The sequence below is a fragment of the Podarcis tiliguerta genome, assembly GCF_965153285.1.
Source record: "Podarcis tiliguerta genome assembly, chromosome: 8".
Taxonomy (NCBI): domain Eukaryota; kingdom Metazoa; phylum Chordata; class Lepidosauria; order Squamata; family Lacertidae; genus Podarcis; species Podarcis tiliguerta.
This window is the reverse complement of record NC_139541.1, coordinates 3,759,605-3,780,996: the sequence shown is the minus strand read 5'-3', so window position 1 is coordinate 3,780,996 and position 21,392 is coordinate 3,759,605. Positions and strand designations below refer to the sequence as shown.

The window sequence follows — 21,392 nt, the reverse complement described above, 5'->3', positions numbered from 1 at the left end:
TGTGTATGTATGTGTTTGTGGTTCTCCTTGGTATGTGAACTAGGGTGTCAGAAGAACGTCTCTAATTTTATCTGTCAGAAGCTGAAGGATTGGCCTCTGAATAATTGGGTTTGTGCACCTCATTCATTCATTAATTGACTGGGGGTTTGAAATGGTTAAGATACTTCACAGTCATAGAATCATATAGTTGGAAGGGCCCTCGAGGGTCCTCTAGTCTAACCCCTGCAATGCGGGAATCTCAACTAAAGCACCCAACCTCTGCTCAAAATCCTCCTAGGAGAGTCCGCCACCTTCTCCATTCCACAGTCGAACAGCTCTTACTGTCATAAAGTTCTTCCTGATGTTTAGTTGGAATCTCCTTTCTAGTATAGTTGTTGTCTTTTAGAACCATATGGATATGTGACATTTATTCTGGCCCTGCAAGATGGGGGATTCAGAATGTGCTCCGAAATGGTTAAAGAGATATTCCCAGTCTGAGCCCTATATTGTATGAGACAGCAGCACTTTTTGCACCTTACAGTTAATAATAGAGGCATGATACTTTCCTCCTAACGGAGCACGAACATAGCGTAGAACAAGCCAAGCCAAGTGGGATAGGCAAGGTCCTTGCATTCAGATTTGAGAGAGGGGCTTTTGCAGTAGCAGCCTGTACTGTACACGTGCGCTCAAAAACTTCACTTACTAGAGTGTTATAGGATAGGTAGCCTTTGATGCGTAACAACTTGACGCTTTGATGCAACGAAAACTTCGATTGGCTTCTGATTGGCTGCAATGGGAAAAGGTGTCACTCCCGTAGCGTGATGACTAACACTTCCCCCTTGCTGTCCTTAAACTTGGCGCTTCCCACCAGCAGCGAGGAACTGAGCCTGGAGTCGTGTGACCCAGGACCACATGCCCCATGAAACAGGGTTGGAGATGCGACCATGTGATGTAGAGGAGGAGCAATGTCTCTGCAGTACTGGGGACTTCTGGATCGCGTCAGAGGGATCATTTACGGAAGAGAGACCGGGGATGGGAGGCGGGTTCTCCACTGCGCTTACCTTGGAAGGGATTTCGTTAGGATGAGACGATGCTCTGACGTCAGACTTGTGGTGCTTGGATGGGGGGGGGGGAGGGAGCTGCAATTGGCCACAGCCATGTTTCCGCGCTTCTGTTGCAGCGAGCGCAACTGGTTCCTTTTAACAGAGCGGTCAGGAGGGTCATCTGAGGTAGTTTTGTAGATGTCTGCAGTAGGAAAACACAGCACTTGCAAGACGCAGTGCTTTGAAGAGTGGGCGACTTCTTGTGCGTACGTCACTTTGTGGAATTAGATTTTATTCTTTTAAAAAATACATATTTTCAAAAGACCTTTTGGAAAGGTGAAGGCCTTCCTCCTCCAAGCCTGCTGGGGTGTGGCTTCCCCCACCCCTTCCAGGGGGGAAAAGTCTCTTCCTGTCTCCTGCAGCAATCCAGTCCTCTCTGACTCTATGCAGCACTGCAGCCATCCTGGGGATGTACGTGCAATGTGCAGGAGGGATAATGGCCCCCACAGCTGTTCGGAGAGGGGAGGGGGAGGTCTGTGTAGGCTGAATAACTAGATCACTGTTACCTCCTCTGCAATCGGTCTTCAGTTGTGGCATATCTCATTTTCCTCGGGATTCCTCCATGCTTTGCTTTTCTTCTCCTTCGCCGCGTTTGGTTCTCTCTTGGCGAATTCTGGAAATGTAAGTGCTTCCTTGTGCTGTTTTCCCCTCTTCTCCCCCTCTCCTCTCTTGCCTGCAGTTTTCCAAGATGTCTGTCTGTCTCCTTCTTTGTGTTCGCTGGAGAAGCGATTGACTGGCTTGTTCTTTGCACAGAGCACTTAGCCAAAGGCAGCTTTTTCTGCACACAGGATGGGCTGCCCTCTTGTAAGCCGAGTTCACAAATCTGGTGTGTAAGGCAGCAAACACACATGCCATTTTTAACAAACAGGATTTGCAGCACTGTAGCTAAACCGGAGGAGAAAATTGGGGCACCATTAGGGGAGGCTGAGTGCACTTTGGAAGCCCTGTGAAACGCGAACCTCTGTCAACATTTTGCTCGCTGTTTCTGAACCATGGCAGTGCCGCTGTGCAGAAGGGCTTGAGGCATGAAGATCTGCAGACAGAGCCCAGAGAGTGAATTGTGCCGAGTATGTAGGGAGGCAGATGCAGTTTGTGGTGTGGAGGTTACTCTGTCATTTTGCTTTATTGCTTTTCCTGCACCTTGCAGCTTTGCAGTGGAGCTTTCCCATAATTGCATCAAACCACAAATGGCTGCTAACTTTTTGAAGTTGGATTTGAAACCTTTGCCAAAATCCTTGAGGTCATTTTCCCTTTAATGTTGGGAGTTCTTTACATTTTTTTTTGTTTTAAATTCTAAAAGAATGTAAGCCTTTTGTGTTGGGGGTGGGGTGGGAAATATGTGACCCCCCCTCCCCGCTTTCATTTTCCTCTCGTATTGCTATTCCCTTCCCCCCCAAGCCACGGTGAGGTGTGGTGGGGAAAATGTTTTTGTTATAAAGCATTAGGATGACTTTGTGTTTGGGGTGCTGCTTCCTCCAGGAACATTTAAGCAAGGGAGTGCATGCCACATAAATGATCCTTGCTCTGGGACCAGCATGTCCTCCCGGGGATCTTTGTTTGCAGAGGAGGAGAGGAAACCAAAGGGTTTGTTCGGATCATGGAGTTTTTGCAAGGGAGCTGGGTGGGAGGGGGATGAATGCACAAAAGGCTCTGGCAGACCCTGCTGCTACTGCTGTGCTGGGAAAGAACAAAGGAATGGATAGGAAAACACAGGAATGGGTTAACAAAAATGGGCAAATTTAATCTGCAAAAAAATAATAAAAAAAAATACTTGTAAAAATCAGCAGCGTTCCATAAAAGCTGGTGTATTTATCTAGCATTTCAGAAGTTGGCCAGCCTAAGTTAGATTCTTGTGATTTCAGGATAAGGTAAACTTGCCCCAGCTTGTTGCCAAGACTGGACTCAAATTTGCTGCTTCTTTTTTTTAACATGGGCTGCAAGCATAATTGGGGATGCATTTTATTTCTGCTCCTCCTGCTTCTTGAGGGAGGTATTTACTTTGCAACCTGGTGTTTGTCCACATGCAGTTTCACCTGAATGTTGGAAGATTCAGGACAGCTGAAAAAAACCAAACTTCTTCATGCAGCACAGAGTTAAACTGTAGAATTGACTCCCATAGGAGGCAGTGATGGCCGCCAATCTAGACGGCTTTAAAAGAGGATTAGACAAATTCATGGAGGAGGAGAGGGCTATTGATAGCTACTAGCCATTATGGTTACACTCTGCTTCCACAGTCAGAGGCGTATGCTTTTAAATACCAGTTGCTGGAAACCATAGGAGGGGAGGGGGCTCCTGCATTTGGGCCCTGCTTGTGGGTTTCCCACAGGCATCTGGTTGGCCACTGTGAGAACAGGATGCTGGACTAGATGGGCCAATGGTCCTATCCAACACTCTCTTCATGTGCTCTTTAATCAGGTACACTACCACTGAACAATGTCTCTTCCCCTGAACACTTTTGAGGTGTAGACACACGTGCTCCCACTCCCAACACGTCATATAAGCACTGGGCAATGGGCTTTGTGGGGTGGTAAATGCTTCCCTCTGTGAGAGAGTCTTCCTGGACCCACTTAAAGAAGCGGTTATTAAACTGCTTCTTTAAAAAACCATCTTTGGACCTGGCCATTATGGCCAATTATCACCCAGTCTCAAATCTTCCATTCTTGGGCAAGGTGGGTGGTCACTTGAACAACTCCAGGCACATCTGGAGGATGCAGACCATTTGGACCCCTTCCAGTCAGGGTTCAGGCCTCATCGTGGGACTGAAACTGCCTTGGTTGTACTGGTTGATGATCTCCAGCGGGCTAGGGACAGAGGTAAAAGCTGTTTCTTAGTTCTGCGGGATCTCTCATCAGCGGCTTTTGATACCATTAACCATGGTATCCTTCTGGATTGTCTAGGGGGGTTGGGAGCTGGGGGTGCTGTTATGCTGTGGTTCTGCTCCTTTCTCCTGTGCCATGTCCAGAAAGTGGTGTTGGGACCCCGGGCACTCATTTGTGGGGTGCCTTAGGGCTCTGTCCACTCCCCCATGCTTTTAAACATCTATATGAAGCTGCTGGGAGAGATAATCAGGGGGTTTGGACTGGGTGTCCATCAATATGCAGATGATACCCACCTCTACCTCTCTTTCAAATCAGAACCAGTGAAGGCGGTGAAGGTCCTGTGTGAGTGCCTGGAGGCGGTTGGAGGATGGATGGCAGCTAATGGATTGAAGTTGAATCCTGTCAAGACAGAAGTACTGTTTTGGGGGAACTGGGGGCGGGCTGGTGTGGAGGACTCCCTGGTCCTGAATAGGGTAACTGTGCCCCTGAAGGACCAGGTGCACAGCCCGGGTGTCATTTTGGACTCACAGCTGTCCATGGAGGTACAGATTTATTCTGTGTCCAGGGCAGCTGTCTACTAGCTCCATCTGGTATGCAGGCTGAGACCCTACCTGCCTGCGCACTGTCTCGCCAGAGTGGTGCATGCTCTGATTATCTCCCACTTGGGCTACTGCAGTTCACTCTACGTGGGACTGCCTTTGAAAGTGACTCAGAAACTACAACTGATCCAGAATGTGGCAGCTAGACTGGTGACTGGGAGCAGCTGCTGAGACCATATAACACCGGTCCTGAAAGACCTACATTGACTCCCAGTATGTTTCCGTGCACAATTCAAAGTGTTGGTGCTGACCTTTGAAGCCCTAAAATAAAAACCCAGTATACCTGAAGAAGTGTCTCCACCCCCATTGTTCAGCCCAGACTCTGAGGTCCAGCTCTGAGGGCCTACTGGCAGTTCCCTCACTGTGATTATGTGAAGCTACAGGGAGCCAGGCAGAGGGCCTTCTTGGTAGTGGTGCCCACCCTGTGGTATGCCCTCGCATCAGATGTCAAAGAGATGAGTAATTATATAACCTTCAAAAGACATCTGAAGGCAGCTCTACAGTGGCCAGTTGCTCTCCCTTGCCAGTTGCTCTCTCTTCCTCCCTGTGTGTGGTGGTGAGGATTGTGCTGAGAGAGAGAGATGGTGGCTGTTGTTGTCCGGGCCACAGGGAGAAAGAGAGAAGCCAGTGAGCAGCAGCCATAGTGAATGGTGTGCCCCTTGCTGGGTTTGGGCCCTGGCGGGTGCTGCCTAATGATACCAGTTGCTGGCAGGTTTGTGCCTGGAATAGTCCACCTACATGAACACCCCCATGACTTTTCTCGGAAGTCTTTGACACATAATGATAATCATATTTGGCACAGTTATTTGTCTCTGCAACCCACTGAAACCTTTAAAAAGTCCATGTAGCTGTAACCAATGGGCATTCTTTCCCTTCCTTGACCTCCTATCCCTTCCTTCGTCAAGTTTTAAATATACGTTCTGCAAGGTTAGGACCTGTTTTCTTTGCTCAGTAACTTTGATGGTGTGGTATAAATAAAGTTGATCCCAAATAGCATTTTGGGTTCACAGGGTGGGAGAGAGATTGGATTTGTACCTCATAAGAACCTAAGAAGAGCCTGCTGGATGAAGCCAGTGGCCCATCTAGTCCATCATCCTGTTCTCACAGTGGCCCACCAGATGCCTGTGAGAAACCCACGAGTAGGGTTTGAGCACAAGAGCACTCTTCCCTCCTGCGGTTTCCAGCAACCGGAATTCAGAAGCACTGCTGCCTCCAGCTGTCGAGGTAGAGCATCGCCAGCATTACTAATAGCTATTAATAGCCCTCCATCAATTTGTCCAGTGCTCTTTAAAAGCCATCTAAATCATTGGCCATCACTGCCTCCTGTGGGAGTGAGTTCCATGTGCTTACTACTCCCAAAACCACATATCCTCATTCCTCTCTTGTCCCCTGGATAATCTTCTCTCAGCTCTCCTCCCTTCATGCCCCAAAGGCCACCTCACAGCCCACCTTTTAAATCTGGCACCTACGTGAATTGCTTCACCAACCCAGTGAATAAGCTGCATGGAAAGAATTAGAAATATCAGCTCAGCTAGGATTTCTCCAGATTAATAATACTAGAACAATATGGTGGCTGAGGCAGCACAGTCAGGCAAACAAGCAAACAAACAATACTAGGTAGTTATGTATTTTATTCTAATAATAAGTTTCTATAGCACCCTTCACCCAAACTGGTCACAGAGTGGTTTACAAAAACAAACATAATAAATGGAAACATTAAAACATTCTCATAAATTATAGAAGTAGCATAGTTAGAAACACCATAAAAATTACTTGACCCCATCAGCCACTAAAAGCCTGGTGAAAAAATATGGGGTTTTGATCTGGTGTCTGAAAGAATACAAAGCTACACACTTCTGTGGCGAGGTCACTCCACCACCAAAAAGGATGTTCCAGAGATGCCTGCACCACATACCTTTTTTTATGTAGGAAACACCAGGAGAGTCTCTCCCACTGATCTCAAAACATGGCTTGTGTGATGGGGGAGAAGATTTTCTCTCAGATGTTTCTTCCCCAGGCTTAATCCGGGCTTTAAATGGCAACATAAGCACCTTGAATTGGGCCTGCTTGGCTTGGGAACTGAAGGAATCAAGCAAAACTAGGAATGGCAGGGGGAAAAGTTGTGGGTTGGACAGTTTGTAGCTGGTTGACTGGCCGAATCCAAAGAGTCCTCACTAATGGTTCCTTGTCATCCTGGAAAGAAGCGACAAGTGGGGTACGCAAAGTTCTGCCCTGAGCCCATTGTTGTTCAACGTCTTTATGAACAACTTGGGTTGTATTGTGGGGATGATCATCATATTTTCAATTGACACCAAACTAGGATGAGTAGCTAATGCTGCAGAAGACAGAATCAAGATTCAAGATGACTATAACAGATTGGAGAACTGGGCCAAAACTAACAAAATGAATTTCAGTAGGGGCAAATGTAGGGTTCTACACTTAGACAGGAAGAACCAGCTGCACAGATATAAGATGGGGGACACCTGGCTTGCCAGTAGTTCATGTGAAAAGGATCTAGAGGTCTTAATAGACCACACACTTAACTTGAGTCAACTGTGTGATTCAGCAGCAGAATAAAAGCTAGCACTATTCTAGGCTGCCTCAACAGAAGTCTAACGTCCAGATCAAGGGAAGTAATAGTACCACTGTATTCTGCCTTGGTTAGACCACACCTGGAATACTGTGTCCATTTCTGGGCACCACAATTTAAGAAGGATATTGACAAGCTGGAAGGTGTGCAGAGGATGTCGACCAAGATGATCAAGAGTCTGGAAACCAAGTCTTATGAGGAAGAATGGTATGTTTAGCCTGGAAAAAAGGGGACCGAGAGGAGATATGAGAGCCTTCTTCAGATATCTCAAGGGCTGTCACATGGAAGATGGAGCAAGCTTGTTTTATCCAATGGCATCAAGCTACAAGAAATGAGATGCTGATTAAATATTAGGAAGGACTTTCTGACAGAGCTGTTCAACAGTGGAACAGACTCCCTCAGGAGGTTGTGGACTCTCCTTCCTTGGAGGTTTTTAAGCAGAGATTGGGTGGCCATCTGTCATGGATGCTTTCATTGAAATTCCTGCATGCCAGGGAGTGGGACTAGATGACCATTTATATCCTTTCCAATTCTATAATTCTATGATTCTTTGAATCACGAATACAGAGGGAAACCTTTCCTACATCTACACAAGCTCATTTCAGACATAGATCAGAGAACTTAACTTGATTCACTGTGATAAAGGAACTGATAAACTATGGCTTGTGTTGGGCTGGTAAACCAGAATCAGAAACCAGTGTTTGAATTACGCTCACACTGTGGTTTGGTGTGGTGTCTGAATTGGAAAAGCAGCCATGGGACTACTAAACAGAAGAGAGCAGACAATAATATATTCTATAGTAGATGATACATAATATATCACGTTCAAGGCACTGAACATACATTATCATGTTATGAAAACAGTGGTGTGAGGTGTGAGGTAGAGATCTGTATTACTAGTCCTAGATTGCAGATGGTAAGCCACAAACTGCAGCTATCAGGATGCTGCTTTTCCACTGTCCTCGTCTTTGTATCTGCTCAGTGTCAGCCACTATGCTACTTCAGTTCTCTTACAGCTGAGATTTTCAACCTTTTTGAGTCCATGGTTCCCTTGACCAACTACGTTCTTTCTAGGGCACTCCTATCACTCTTATGGGGCTCAGGAGGCCAGTTAGGTCACCTCTTGTCTGCAGAGTGGGCAGCCTCTCACCCCTTTCCGAACACCCTCCCTTGTGGAGTGTTCCCTCAGCCTCCTCTCTCCTTTTTTGGGACTCCTGCTGCCACCCTTCATCTCTGAGCTGCCCCCCCTGCCCCAAAGAGAGGTGCCTCCTCACACTGCCCCTCAGAGGCCTGGGAAGCACCCCCTGGCCAGCCCCAGAGGCACCATTCGCCTGGGGAGCTTGTAGCCAGCGCTGCTGCAACAAACAGCTGCGCAAGCCTTTGGGAGGCAGAGATGCGGGAGAGCATCAGAGGAGGGAGGGAAGGAAAGAGGGACAGAAACCAGTGTTGCCCACGACACCCCAGACTATCATTCAAGACACCCCACGGTGCCACAGCACACTGGTTGAAAACCCCTGCCTTACAGCATTCTTCACCAACCTGTGGTCCTGAAGATCTTTTGGACTACAGCTTCCATCAATCCCAGCATCATATGGCCATGGTGGCTGGGGCCGATGGGAGCTGTAGTCCAAATTGTTGAAGGCTGCCTCACAACCTTAATTTTTGAACTGGGAATTAATCTACTAAGAGGAGTGAAACAAAGGGAGCATTTCTCTCCCAAAAAGTTTGTTCATTTGAGGAGCTACTGAAGTTAACTGATGCCTTCTCCTTCTTTCCTGGTTACACACACAAAATACCATTCCTCTTTTGTTGCCCTTTGTTGACTACTTTAGTTTCATGAATACCTTCTGGTGAGAGATTTTGTCAAAGACTTTTAGAAAGTCTAAACCGGCCTTATCAACTGAAACAGCCTTAGTTGCAAGGACATTGAAAGCCATGATAAACTTGATTAAATTTGTCAAAGGAAGGGAGAGGAGCCCAGGAATTTTACTCCTGAAATGTTTTAGGTTGGCTTCTTGGAACCTGAAATAGTTTTCCAGCACTTGATAGCTTCTCTACAGCATAATCTTAACTTGGAAAATATTCAGTGGTTTTGCTTGTAGTTGTTTCATTTTCTTTTTTTGGGGAAAAATTATGCCTGTGCTTTGAAGTGATGGCTTTGAAGAGGGCTGCGCCTCCTCTGGGTCCTACCAACAAGTTTCTTTCTAATGAAATGGCTTTCAGATGTTTCTTGGCAATGTGTTTAGTGGACATAATAGACTGCTTGTATGACTGGTGTTGGAGTATTATAGTATGAAATTCAAAGGAGGAGCAATGGCCCTTCCTCCTAACCTTCAGGGCACTTGATCAATTGTGAATTTTCCCCACATGGTTTTTGCAGGAGAAACAAAAAGCAACTCATGGATCATTTCAGCTTTTAGGATTCTGAAATAGGCTTTACTTAGGAAACTGCCTTGGTCGTCCTGATGATTATTTTCTTATTGGCTCAGAAACAAAACTGGTGACCAGTACATGTTCAAGGTCTCTGAATAGCTCAGCTGGTAGAGCATGAGGCTCTTAATGCATAGGCAAGAGACAGCGAACCTCTTTGGAGCCCAGTGAACCCAGCTGAGAGCTGTCTGTACTGCCAGGTGGTGTTTCATCTGGGCACGTGTGGAGGAACGCTAAGCTACGAAGGGTCAAAGTCGCTGAAGCTGACTTCCCCATTATTTTCAATTCCACAGCATCAGGCCTCATCAATAGGTTGGGATCAGGCTCTAACTGGCTGCAATATAACCTAGCAGGGAATCAGCCTATAACATTTCCTAGGTTAGAGACATATGTGGGGTTTGCAGGACAGGCACAGCCAGTGTTGTGGTCAACCAGAAGTAGCCACAACCCCCACCTTCCTGCCTGTGCACAAGCTACCCCAGTAAACACCGGCAGCCCTGCTTGTTTCAGGAATGCTGAGCAGCCTTTGCGAGAGGAGGGTTGAACAGCTGCTGTATCCTTGACCGACTTGGATGGAGCCCAGGAAGCTTCCAGACCTGCCTGATCTGCTCTCTGAGCAGGGCTGCGCTTCACATTGGCAAGAGCTCACACAGAGAGGGTGTGCGCGTGTGGGGTGTGTGTGTGCGTGCACACCTGTGAGTGGGTTTATGTGCAGGGTAGCAAAAGACTGGTTTACAAGACAACCACAGGCAGCTTCTCCAAGAAGAGGCTTGTTGGAGCTTGCCCACTCCACTGGCCTGTCAGTGCAGAGCACAAGTCGCTTAACAGGCTTCTGGCCTACAGTGGCGGCAGCGGCAGCAGCAGCACAGGAGAGTGAAATAACAGTGGGGAATCTTGCAATCTTTGGAGCGCTTTCCCATACTGAGTTAGAACTCCCAGACAGAGGATTTCTCAGGTCCTGGGCACACAGTTTCAGCACTCTGATACGTAACTCTCTTCTGTGGCTGCCTAGAAGTTACTGGGCCCAAGTTACTGTATTTTTCGCCCTATAGGACACTTTTCCCCCTCCAAAAATGAAGGGGAAATCTGGGTGCGTCCTATGGGGCGAATGCAGGCTTTCACTGAAGCTTGGAGAGTGAGAGGCGTCGGTGCGCACCGACCCCTCTCGCTCTCCAGGCTTCAGGAAGACATCCGCAGCCTAGGCAGCCCTGTGGGAGGTCCCGCAGGGATGTCTAGGCTGCGGATAGCAGCCTGCTTCCCGGGGCGTCGGGTGCCCTGAAAGCAGAGCGCCCGGTTCTTCCTTTATTTCCCCCCCAAAAAACTAGGTGCGTCCTATGGGACGGAGCGTCCTATGGGACGAAAAATACGGTAATGTGTTAATGTTGGCTTAATGAGAGCCAGTGTGGTGCAACAGCTAGAGTGTTGGGCTATGACGTGGGAGGCCAGGGTTCAAATCCCCATTTGGCTGTGAAGCTCACTGGGTGACCTTAGGCAATCACTGTCTCTCAGCCTAATCTCAGGGCTGTGAGGATGAAATGGGGAGGAGGAGAACTATGTATGCCACTTTGAGCTCCTTGGAAGAAATGGTGGTATAAAAATGTAATATATAATATAAACTTACAAATCCTGAATGATTTGGGACCCAAATGATTTGGGATGGAGTGCCTCTTCCCATACTGACCAGTCCAGTAATGGGAAGAGCCATGACTCATTGGTAGAGCATCTGCTTTGCATGCAGAAGACACCAAGTTCAATCTCTGGCTTCTCCAGGTAGGAAACATTCCCTGCCTGGGATCTTGCAGAGCCACTTCCAAAATTTATTATTATTATTATTATTATTAAATTGTAGTGCCCAGGATTGGACACAGTATTCCAGGTGTGGTCTCACTAAGGCAGAATAGAGTGGTACTTTTACTTCCCGTGATCTGGACACTAGACTTCTGTTGATGCAGCCTAGAATAGCATTAGCTTTTTTTGCTGCTGCATCACACTGTTGACTCGTGTTAAGCTTGTGATCCACCAAGGTACCACTGTATTATTATTTTTAACCTCTCTTGCAAGCCTGAGCTCATTCTGAGCTTTAGCCAGCCTGACTTCCCCCCTGCAACTGTTGGCTACTCGTATATACTCCTCCCTTGTGATTTCCCATTTCTTATACATGCCCTTCTTAACTCCCAGCTCATCTGTAAGCTCCTACAATTTTTACCCATATACTCTCAATCTGCTTTTCATGCTCCAGGTCATGGATTTCTGCAGAAGTGCGCACATCCTTTATATACAATGCTCCCTTCCTGTTTGGTCTATTCCTTTTGAACAGGCTTTAGGGATTGTAGGTGGCTGTAATGGAGAGAAGGCAGTAAACTTTTCTTCCATAGACGTGCTTAAGTTAACATATCTTAGAACCTATGCTGCATCAGGACAGTGGAACATCTCGACTAGCACCCTGTTCTCACAGTGGCCAGCCTGTGGGAAACCCATAAGCAGGATTCAAGCACATGAGCATTGCTTCTTCCAACTGTAGGGGTTGTAGCCATTGATAGCCCTTTCCTCCATGAATTTGTCTAATCCCCTTTAAAGCCGTCTTGCTTGGTGGCCATCACTGCCTCCTGTGTCAGAGAGTTCCGTAGTTTAACTCTGTGCGGTGTGAAGGAGGACATTCTTCCTTCTGTCCTGAAGCTTCCAACCCTCAGCTTCTCTGGCTGTCCACAAGTACTAGTGTTATGAGAGAGGGAAGAAAACCTTTCTATCACTTTCTTCATGCCATGAATAATTTTATAAACTTCTGTCATGTCACATCTTACTTTCTCTAAATTAAAATATCCCAAATGCTGCAAACTTTCATTGTAGGGGAGTCTTTGTATTGTAATGGTTTTTAACCAGAGTAGCAGCGGTGCTTAGGCCCATTTTGAATGGCTCTGAGGGGTCAAGGAAGCAGCCTTGAAGGCTTGTGTTAACTTGAATTAAAGGATATATTGACTAAGTATCTCTGTTTCAGGGATACAGTTAACACTATCAAAATGTTTCCCTAAAACGAGATACTTAGTCAATATATTCTATTAGGCAACACTACTAAAATAACAGGCCTTTCTCCTATGTGTTCATATGGATGGTGCTACTTGCATAAAGCAATAGCGTATAAGGAAATGAATGTCAATTGAAGAATCCACCATATGTACAACAATGGCCTTTCCTGGAATGGTGAGATGGGGAAGCACCTACCTGGCTCTTTCTGGCTGTTTATTTAGAGCACCACCTTCTTCCTGGTTGAGAGGCTCCAGTTGGAAGAGTGAGAACTCAAGTGGCACATACAGTAAGCCCACAACTTACAGAGGGCTTACGTTTTTGTTGTTGTTCTTGTTTAGTCATTTAGTTGTGTCTTCATGACCCCATGGACCAGAGCACACCAGGCACTCCTGTCTTCCACTGCCTCCCACAGCTTGGTCAAACTCATGTTAGCTTTGAGAACACTGTCCAACCATCTTGTCCTCTGTCGTCCCCTTCTCCTTGTGCCCATAATCTTTCCCAACGTCAAGGTTTGGAGATCACACCTAAAGCCAAAATTGCGTATAGTCAAAACTCACTGAGTTCATGGCGGATGGGATTGCCAAAGCTTTCTGTCCGGGGCAACCCAGTCAGATGGGTGGGGTTCAAATAAAAACATAATCACCACCAAGATGCTGCTAGACTGCTAGGTTTGTTTGCTCCACTAGACCTCATTATTTCTGTTTTTCTTCTCTTGTTTCAGACCGGTTTGGAGTGCAGTTCAGTTGATGGACCCAAAACAGGCCAAATGGAAGAAGGGCCATTTAGCCATGTTGAAGAAAGAAGGTTGAGCGAGGACCGTCTGCCTGGCCTGGCCAATGGAGGAGGATCCCAAGCCTCTGGAAGAGGGGCCATGCTGATGGAAACACCTGCATGGCTCAACAGCTCCTGCGCTGAGCAGAAAGCCAACTGGGAGAGGCTGCCATCTGCCCCAAGCCAGGGAGACTCCTCCAGCAATGCCAACTTGGAGGGCGCTCAGAACTTGGTGGATTTCTCGGCAGCAGCAGAAGCAGCCATGTCTTCACACGGGATGGTGCCTCTGCGGTCCCCTTCCTTGCTGAGTATGCAGCTGTATGAGAAATTCAACGCCGAGATGAATCGCAGCAGTGGGGTAGACAATGACCTGGCGGTGCCTCTTTCCAGCACCTGCTCTGGCAACGAGGACCTGACTGCTCTCAAAGCTGCTCTGAATTATGCAAAGCATGGCGTCAAACCACCCAACTGCAACTGCGATGGACCCGAGTGCCCAGACTACCTGGAGTGGCTTGAGAAGAAGATCAGATTGGCCACTGGAGAGGACCAGAGCTGCATCCCACAGCCTCTCAGCCAGGAACGCCAACCCCCCTTAGACAATGGTGCTAATCATAAGCTGATGCCTGCTACAGAAGAGAAGGAGGCTTCGTGTTCCCTGGAGGCCCTCCCTCTTACGGAAAATGCACTGAATATTGCGAAGGAGAAGAACATCAGCCTCCAGACAGCCATTGCTATTGAAGCCCTCACACAGTTGTCAGCTGTTCTTCCTGAGCCAGCCCAAGAGACTCCTCCCCCTCCCCAGAGTCCCTTGCAAGCCATGGCATTCATCTCCAAGGAACAGCTGGAGCAGCCTTCCCGTTTCCCGGCACACAACCACCCCAACTCGGTGCTATCTGAATCCGGTGCTGAGCTGTACCAGAGCCAGGCCTCGAAATCATACATGAGCCACAACCTGCTCCAAGCTCCTGCATCATCAGCACCATCTTCCTGGCAGCAGGGAGCAAAGGTTGCTCAGGATATGGCCCCCTATTGCCTTGATCGCAACAACGGACATCTGGAGCCATCAGAGCTGTTCCCCAACTCCTCCACCCCGCAAAAAGTGGAGTTCCCCGAGCAGTGGGGCGATGAAGGCAAGCTGAAGAGCAGCCTATGGGGCCTGCATTCCAACACCCCTCCTTCTCCACTGGTGAGTGATCCCATGGCTGAGCTGGAGCAGCTACTGGGCAGCGCCACGGACTGCATCAAATCCGTGTTCAAGCGACCTGAAGCAATGCCCGGCAAAGCCAAAGCTGCCAAGCCAAAGCAGGAGCCATTCGCCCAGAAGGACGACAGCCCCAGCTACCCCAAGGCAGCCTCCTCCAGCCCACAGCTATCGCAGCTCCTGCAGGAGACGAGCTTCCACAAGAAGACCCAGAAGGCTCTGCAGCACCACCTCCACCATAAGCGCAGCCTTTTCGTGGACCAGAAGACACCTCCAGGAAGCCCCCAGGAGCAGATGCCAAACTGGTGGGCTCCCAGCACCCAGGCCCAGCCACCACCACTACCAAAGCCATCAGAAAAGCCTGTCAAGGAGAGGAAGAAGAAGGCCCAGCCTGATAAAAATACTCCAGCCAAGCCGCTGCGCAAGCAAGTCCAGATCAAGAGGTCCAAGCAGAAGGATGCTCAGCCCCTCTTCCTCCCTGTCAGCCAGATCAGCTTGGAAGGACTCCGCTCGGTTGCCACTCCAGAGCGTCCGAGCAAAGAGATGCCACCTGAGCAGCTCCTGGTCTCCAGCACCCCTCCCAGGCTCCTGCCCCCTCTTCCCATGCCAGCCAGCCCTGCAGAGCAGTCTCCATTGCAGAAGTTACTTGAAAACAGAAGCCCGGCTCCCAACACTCAGGAAACATGCTGTCCCAACCAGGAGGAGAGCCATTGCTACTACCCTGAGAACTCTGCCTGCAACACGGCTTCCCTGGCCACTCCTGTGCCTGGCTTTGCCCCTTGCTCATCCTCCGTGGCCTGCAGCAATGGGCACGAGGAAGCCTTCCACAGGACTGCAAACCCAGCAGACCACCCTCTCTTCGCCCACAGTTCCATCGCGATGGATGACAAGCTGGAGGAGCTGATCAAGCAGTTTGAAGCGGAGTTTGGAGAAAATTTCAGCTTTCAGAATTCCGAGCTTCCTGCCCCACTGCTCCTTGGGGATGGGCCACTTTCAGCCCCCCACCCTCCTCCTCCTCCTTCTCCTCTGCCCTCATTGTCTTCTCTGAGCCATTCTCCAGAGCCCACGGCGGGCTTAGATGCAGCTCTCCAGCCTCCGGCTAGCAAGGACTGCCCTCTGCCCCTGACAGGTGCTGCCAATGCGGGTCACAAAACGTTACCCCTCTTGCCAGGGGCTGGGCAGCCTTTTGAAAACCCTTTTGCAGCTCGGTCCCCTAAGCAGATAAAAATCGAATCTTCTGGTGCTATTACCGTGGTGTCCACCACGTGCTTTTACTCTGATGAAAACCAAAACACAGATACCGCTTCCATGGAAGGGACACCAACCAAGGATAAAGTGCCGCTCATGCCTACACTCAGTGGATTTCTGGAATCTCCCTTGAAGTACCTGGACACGCCAACCAAGAGCTTGCTGGACACGCCTGCCAAGCGCGCTCAAGCGGAGTTCCCGACTTGTGACTGCGTGGGTGAGTCATGTGATTTCCCTGCCCCCTTGTGTCTTGCAAAGGAATAATCCTGATTTCTAAAAAACGAAAACAAGTGTTGCCTGAGGGTGGGTTTCGGAAGAGGGTGTTTGTGTCTGTGCTGGCGTGTGCACATGTGCGGAGTTGCATGGCATTTGCACTCTCCACATCAGGATTTTGAGCTCTTGCAAATAATGCTGAGGCTTTCTGTGTTAACTCTGGCACAAGTTTGAAACAGAAATGAATCTGCAGCACAGGTGCGAACCATCCTGTGTTGCCAGTCCCTTCTAAAAGTTTACTTTTCACAAAACAACTAGCTGAGTCATTTTAACTGACTGCTCTTCTGGTAGGGTAATGGGGCCTAAACTACGTGTATCTAAGTCAGTGACCATCACCATACCTTGTAGCAGTGAGTTCCCTCAGTTAACTGTGCATGAAGTGAATAAGTGTTTCCTTTTCATCTTCTTCAGAAGCATGGGACTTGTAGCATTTAAGGAGTGCAGGGGCACCATTGCCACCACTGAGGAAGCTTTAAAGTTGTTTGCACACAATAAGGAACTATAAGGCCATGTTGCCTGCACAGCATCTGATTGTAGGTGTGGGGTTAGCTGTACGGGAAAAGAGCCTTCAGCTGAGTACAGGTGAAGGGAAGGGCCCCATAGGGTTTTGAGCTGGCAGCTCTGCCCTTTCCATTGATGACCCCTGCAGCAGAGGTGCCAACTTGGGCCCCAGATTGTGGGTGCCCAGCGGCTCATGCACGGCATGATGTCATTGAGTCACTTGCGTCACCATATGGCGCCCACTGCCTTGCGTAACTGCCCACTGTCTGGCGTAACGGCAGTGACTGGGACAGGGCCTCTGTTGGCCCCATGCAGATGGCGCCTATGTCATGCCATGTGATGTCACACGCGCAATGTTTTGGGTTGCCTTTGGGTTGCCTGGCTGGGCATCCGGCCCCCCCAAAGATGGCACCTTTGCCCTGCAGGGTGGTGGCTGTGAGCTGAATACACCACATGGAAAAGTCAGCTCTTTGTGCTGTGCACATCAGCTTTCTCCATATGGGGGAGAAATAATGCAGTAAGAGAGAAGGCAGCCAAGAGGAGTTTACTAAGGACTTATGCCATCAGCTGCTGGTGATAAAACCAGACGGCGCTGCATGTCCATTATTGGTCGTTTGTCTGGATGGCTGCTGTCCAGCTGAGATTTGTTTTCTCTTTCTCTTGGCACTGGGCCACAAAGATGTGCTTGGAATAAAAATTAGGGTTGGGTGAGAAAAGGGCGATCGTGGGGGAAGCAGGAGTTCCTTTGTCCCTCAGAAACCTTCAAGTCAGCGACTTCCAACTTTGAAAGTGCTTTAACTCCTGTGGAAAGGAGCCTATGCCAACATGGCGCACTCCCAAGGGGCCATATGGTGGGAATTGTAGTCCAAAACATCTGGAGGGCATCAGGTTGGCAAAGGCCAATGTAAAGTTTGTAGAGCACCAGCCATGGGCCAGATGTTGTACTGGGCAAGTTCTGAAATATCTCCAAACTCTCTTGCTACGGCTGCCACAATGTTTGAAGAAGCTGCACTTGGTGTGATCTCCACCAACACCGCGCATTATGTAGCAGAGAATTCTGATGGTGGCCACAGGTCTCAGCCCACTTACTGGCCCTGCGTCAGTTGTAGCTAATGTTGGTCCCTCCAGATGTTGCTGAGCTGCAACTTCCACCACCCCAGACTTTTGACCAGGCTGCCTGGGGGTGATGGGAGTTGGGATCCAACAACATCTGGAAGGCCTAGCGTCAATCATCCCTGCCTTTCATAGTTATAATATATAAATGATGTTGGTTTTCCTTTACCATGGCTATGTGTTTAGTTTGAATTCCTGCCCCATAGTGAAGGGGCAATTCTGGGGTGTGGGGACCTGTGTGTGGTCAGGGCCCAACAAATTCATAAGCCAGCCTTCCTAAGCATGTTCAAAGTTATCTGTAAGTTACCAAGTGGCCAAAACTGGAATATATGGTGTTAAGCCTTCCAGCTAGTAGCAGCAGTAGCAGCAGCAGCAGCAGCAGCAGCAAAAAAGCAATTCTAGGATGCATGTTGCTACCATTGGCTGTGCTCAGTGGGGTTGACAGGACCTGAAGCCCAACATCATCTGGAGGGCATCAGTTTGCCCATCCATTCTTTGCATAGAATCATAGAATTGTGGAGTTGGAAGGAATCCCAGGGGTCATCTAGTCCAACCCCTTGCAATGCAGGAATAACAGCTAATGAATCCCTGACAGATGGCCATCCAACCTCTGCTTAACAACCCCCCCCCCAGTGAAGTGGAGTTCATTCCACTGTCAAACAGCTCTTACCTTCATAAAGTTCTTCCTAATGTTTAGTCAGAGTCTCCCTCCTTCTCATTTGAATCCATTGGTTTGGGTCCTGCCCTCTGGAGCAGCAGAAAACAAGCTTGTTTCCTCTTCTGTGTGACATTCCTTCAGATATATGAAGTTGGCTATCATAGCACCTCTCAGCTTGTCTCTTCTCCAGGCTAAACAGACCCAACTCCCTCAACCATTCTTCATAAGGTTTGGCTTCCAAACCCTTGATCATCTTGATCACCCTCTATGACTCAGCCAACCTCTCTGGCCTTCATGCTGTCTGCTCTTGTGAATATCTTTTGTCTGCATTTTTACATAGATTGATATCTTCCTCTGCCAGCTTCCTCTAGCAACCTCTCCAGGCAGTGATGCTTTCAGAAGTGCCATTGAAATTCCCTTCTCCAGCTGTTTACAGTGAGCCTATCTGTGTTATCCTGCTAAGTCTCTTGGGATATTTTGTTATACAGCAGGTCACACACCTTCAATTTGTTGGGGGAGTTGCTTTTCAGGTTAGACCTTCAGCCCTGCCCTGGACCCAGTCCAGTAAGGCTGTCCTTAGCTTCCCAACAGTATTAGCAGGCATAGGCAAACTTGGCCCTCCAGATGTTCTGAGACTACAATTCCCATAATCTCTGACCACTGGTCCTGTTAGCTAGGGATGATGGTCCCAAAACATCTGGAGGGCCGAGTTTGCCTATGCCTGGTATTAGGCTCAGTTTTTTCCACCTGGAAAACAGGCATAGTTTCTTCCTTCCTCACTGTATTTTCAGAGGAGTAATGACCACTCATCAAGTTCCCCCCCCCCCAATCTGAAAAAAGGTTCAATGAAGGGATTTGATAATGAGTGACTGGCTGAATCAGGCTGTAAGTAGCTATGTACCTGGTCGCCAATGGTGAGCAAGAAATTTTTGCAAGTGACCAGTGAGTGGACCTGAGCCAATGCCAATTGTTTTCTTTTAGGGTATACCGTATTTTTCGCTCTATAAGACGAACCAGACCACAAGACGCATCTAGTTTTTGGAGGAGGAAAACAAGAAAAAAAATATTCTGAATCTCAGAAGCCAGAACAGCAAGAGGGATCGCTGCACAGTGAAAGCAGCAATCCCTCTTGCTGTTCTGGCTTCTGAGATAGCTGTGCAGCCTGCATTCGCTCCATAAGACGCACACACATTTCCCCTTACTTTTTAGGACGGAAAAAGTGAGTCTTATAGAGCAAAAAATACGGTATTTTACTAAGTTAAGGACCTCTGGGCAGGTGGCCTTGCAACTTTTGTGGACTTGTTTGCAAAACAATTTTACTGTTTTAACAGTTATGAAGCCATCTCACATGTTGTTATGTCACTGATTAACTGATCTTTAGCTGGCCACTAATTGCTGAGATCAGGCCATTTGGTCAGCATGGACCAACCATGCTGATACCTTTGTATTTCCTGCCCTAGCAATGGAACTGGCCAAGATTTAAGGATTTCTGTTTTGGGTCTCTTGTTATTTTAAAATAGCTTGGCAACTGAGCCAAGTGTAGTCTGGCCGAAGCCAGTCTCCATCAGACTTCAAAGAAAAGACCAGCTGTGTTTACACCCAACAGAGGGCAAATCCTTGCAGCCTGCAAGAGTGGAGCAAGTCTCACCTTACTGGAGGGTTTGGTTGCTTTTTTGTTTGCTTGTTTCAAGAACTAATATGGGAAGAAGGAGATGATGCTTCTCAGTTCTGGAAAGGCAACACCGTAGGTGCAGCTTCCAACAATTGCCACAAAGCGGAAATCATGCTGCACCTAGGTTGGTGGCTTTTGCTGAATTGGTTTTGATGAGAGCCAAACACCAGTGTTCTAAATTCCCAGGTAGGTACCAGGCGCATATTGCTACTGGCACAGGTCCAATCACAACCAAGTGGAGAGTTTTGGGCACCAGGTTGGCAACTGAGCCAACTGACTTGCATGCAGTCCTCCATCATCATGTCAAGGAAAGTAGGAGCAGGGCTGAGTACAGATATCATAGAATAGAATCATAGAATCATAGAGTTGGAAGAGACCACAAGGGCCATCGAGTCCAACCCCCTGCCAAGCAGGAACCACCATCAGATCACTCCTGACATATGGTTGTCAAGCCTCTGCTTAAAGACCTCCAAAGAAGGAGACTCCACCACACTCCTTGGCAGCAAATTCCACTGTCGAACAGCTCTTACTGTCAGGAAGTTCTTCCTAATGTTTAGGTGGAATCTTCTTTCTTGTAGTTTGGATCCATTGCTCCGTGTCCGCTTCTTTGGAGCAGCAGAAAACAACCTTTCTCCCTCCTCTATGTGACATCCTTTTATATATTTGAACATGGCTATCATATCACCCCTTCACCTCCTCTTCTCCAGGCTAAACATGCCCAGCTCCCTTAGCCGTTCCTCATATTTGACTGTGCTGCAGCCTCTCCGCAGGCCACCCAAAGGGAACTCACAAACCACTGTTTAAAAACCTCTGCCTTGTTCCATAGTTAATATCATTTCCATTTCGATTGTGTGTGTTTCTCCGTCTTGCATACTGGGGCAAGTGAAATGTTGTAAGAGCAAGCTACAGTCAAGCAATGTAGTTGAGATCATAAACATGCAGAATTGTAGCATTGGAAAGGACCCCAAGGGTCATGCAGTCCAAGCTCCTGTGAATCAACATCTTGTGGTGACCATAACCTAGGTTTAAAGCGCCATTTGGTGCCCTGCTTATATCTGAGTTTCTAACACCACCAAGCACTTGCTTGATTCAGTCAGTTAGGATTGCAGGAGCCTTTGGTGTGGTAGTTGGCTGAAAGGGACTGTGAATCCCCCAGGAGCTTCTAGGGCTTAACAGCATGAACTGTCTTTTCCATTTACCCTCAGAGTCAAAGGTATGGAAGGTAGCAAGTGGTGGTTTCCAGGGCTTTACCTGCGACTCTGCCAGCAGAATTGGGCCTTGGACTTCCACTTGCACTTGAACTGTTGTTTCTGAGGGGAAGAGAGTGGCATAGCAGTGAGCTCAACCCAAGGTGGGGACTCTTGTATTTCCAGGTATGAAGTGATATGGTGTCCCAAAAGTCCACAAGCTC

General features: G+C 48.3%; 1 protein-coding gene across 6 annotated transcripts in view; it reads left to right on the top strand.

Moving 5' to 3' along the window:
• The window catches only part of TET3 (tet methylcytosine dioxygenase 3), a 105,311-nt gene that overhangs the window by 52,745 nt on the left and 31,174 nt on the right, over window positions 1-21,392 (top strand). For 5 of the 6 annotated variants that reach the window (XM_083453566.1, XM_083453567.1, XM_083453568.1 and 2 more), the window contains one exon: window positions 13,266-15,981. In XM_083453566.1, the coding sequence (XP_083309692.1) occupies window positions 13,266-15,981 (2,716 nt within the window). Of the gene's footprint in view, window positions 1-1,560; window positions 1,704-13,265; window positions 15,982-21,392 lie in introns of those variants that run through there. The other variant, XM_083453571.1, reaches the window with a different exon arrangement.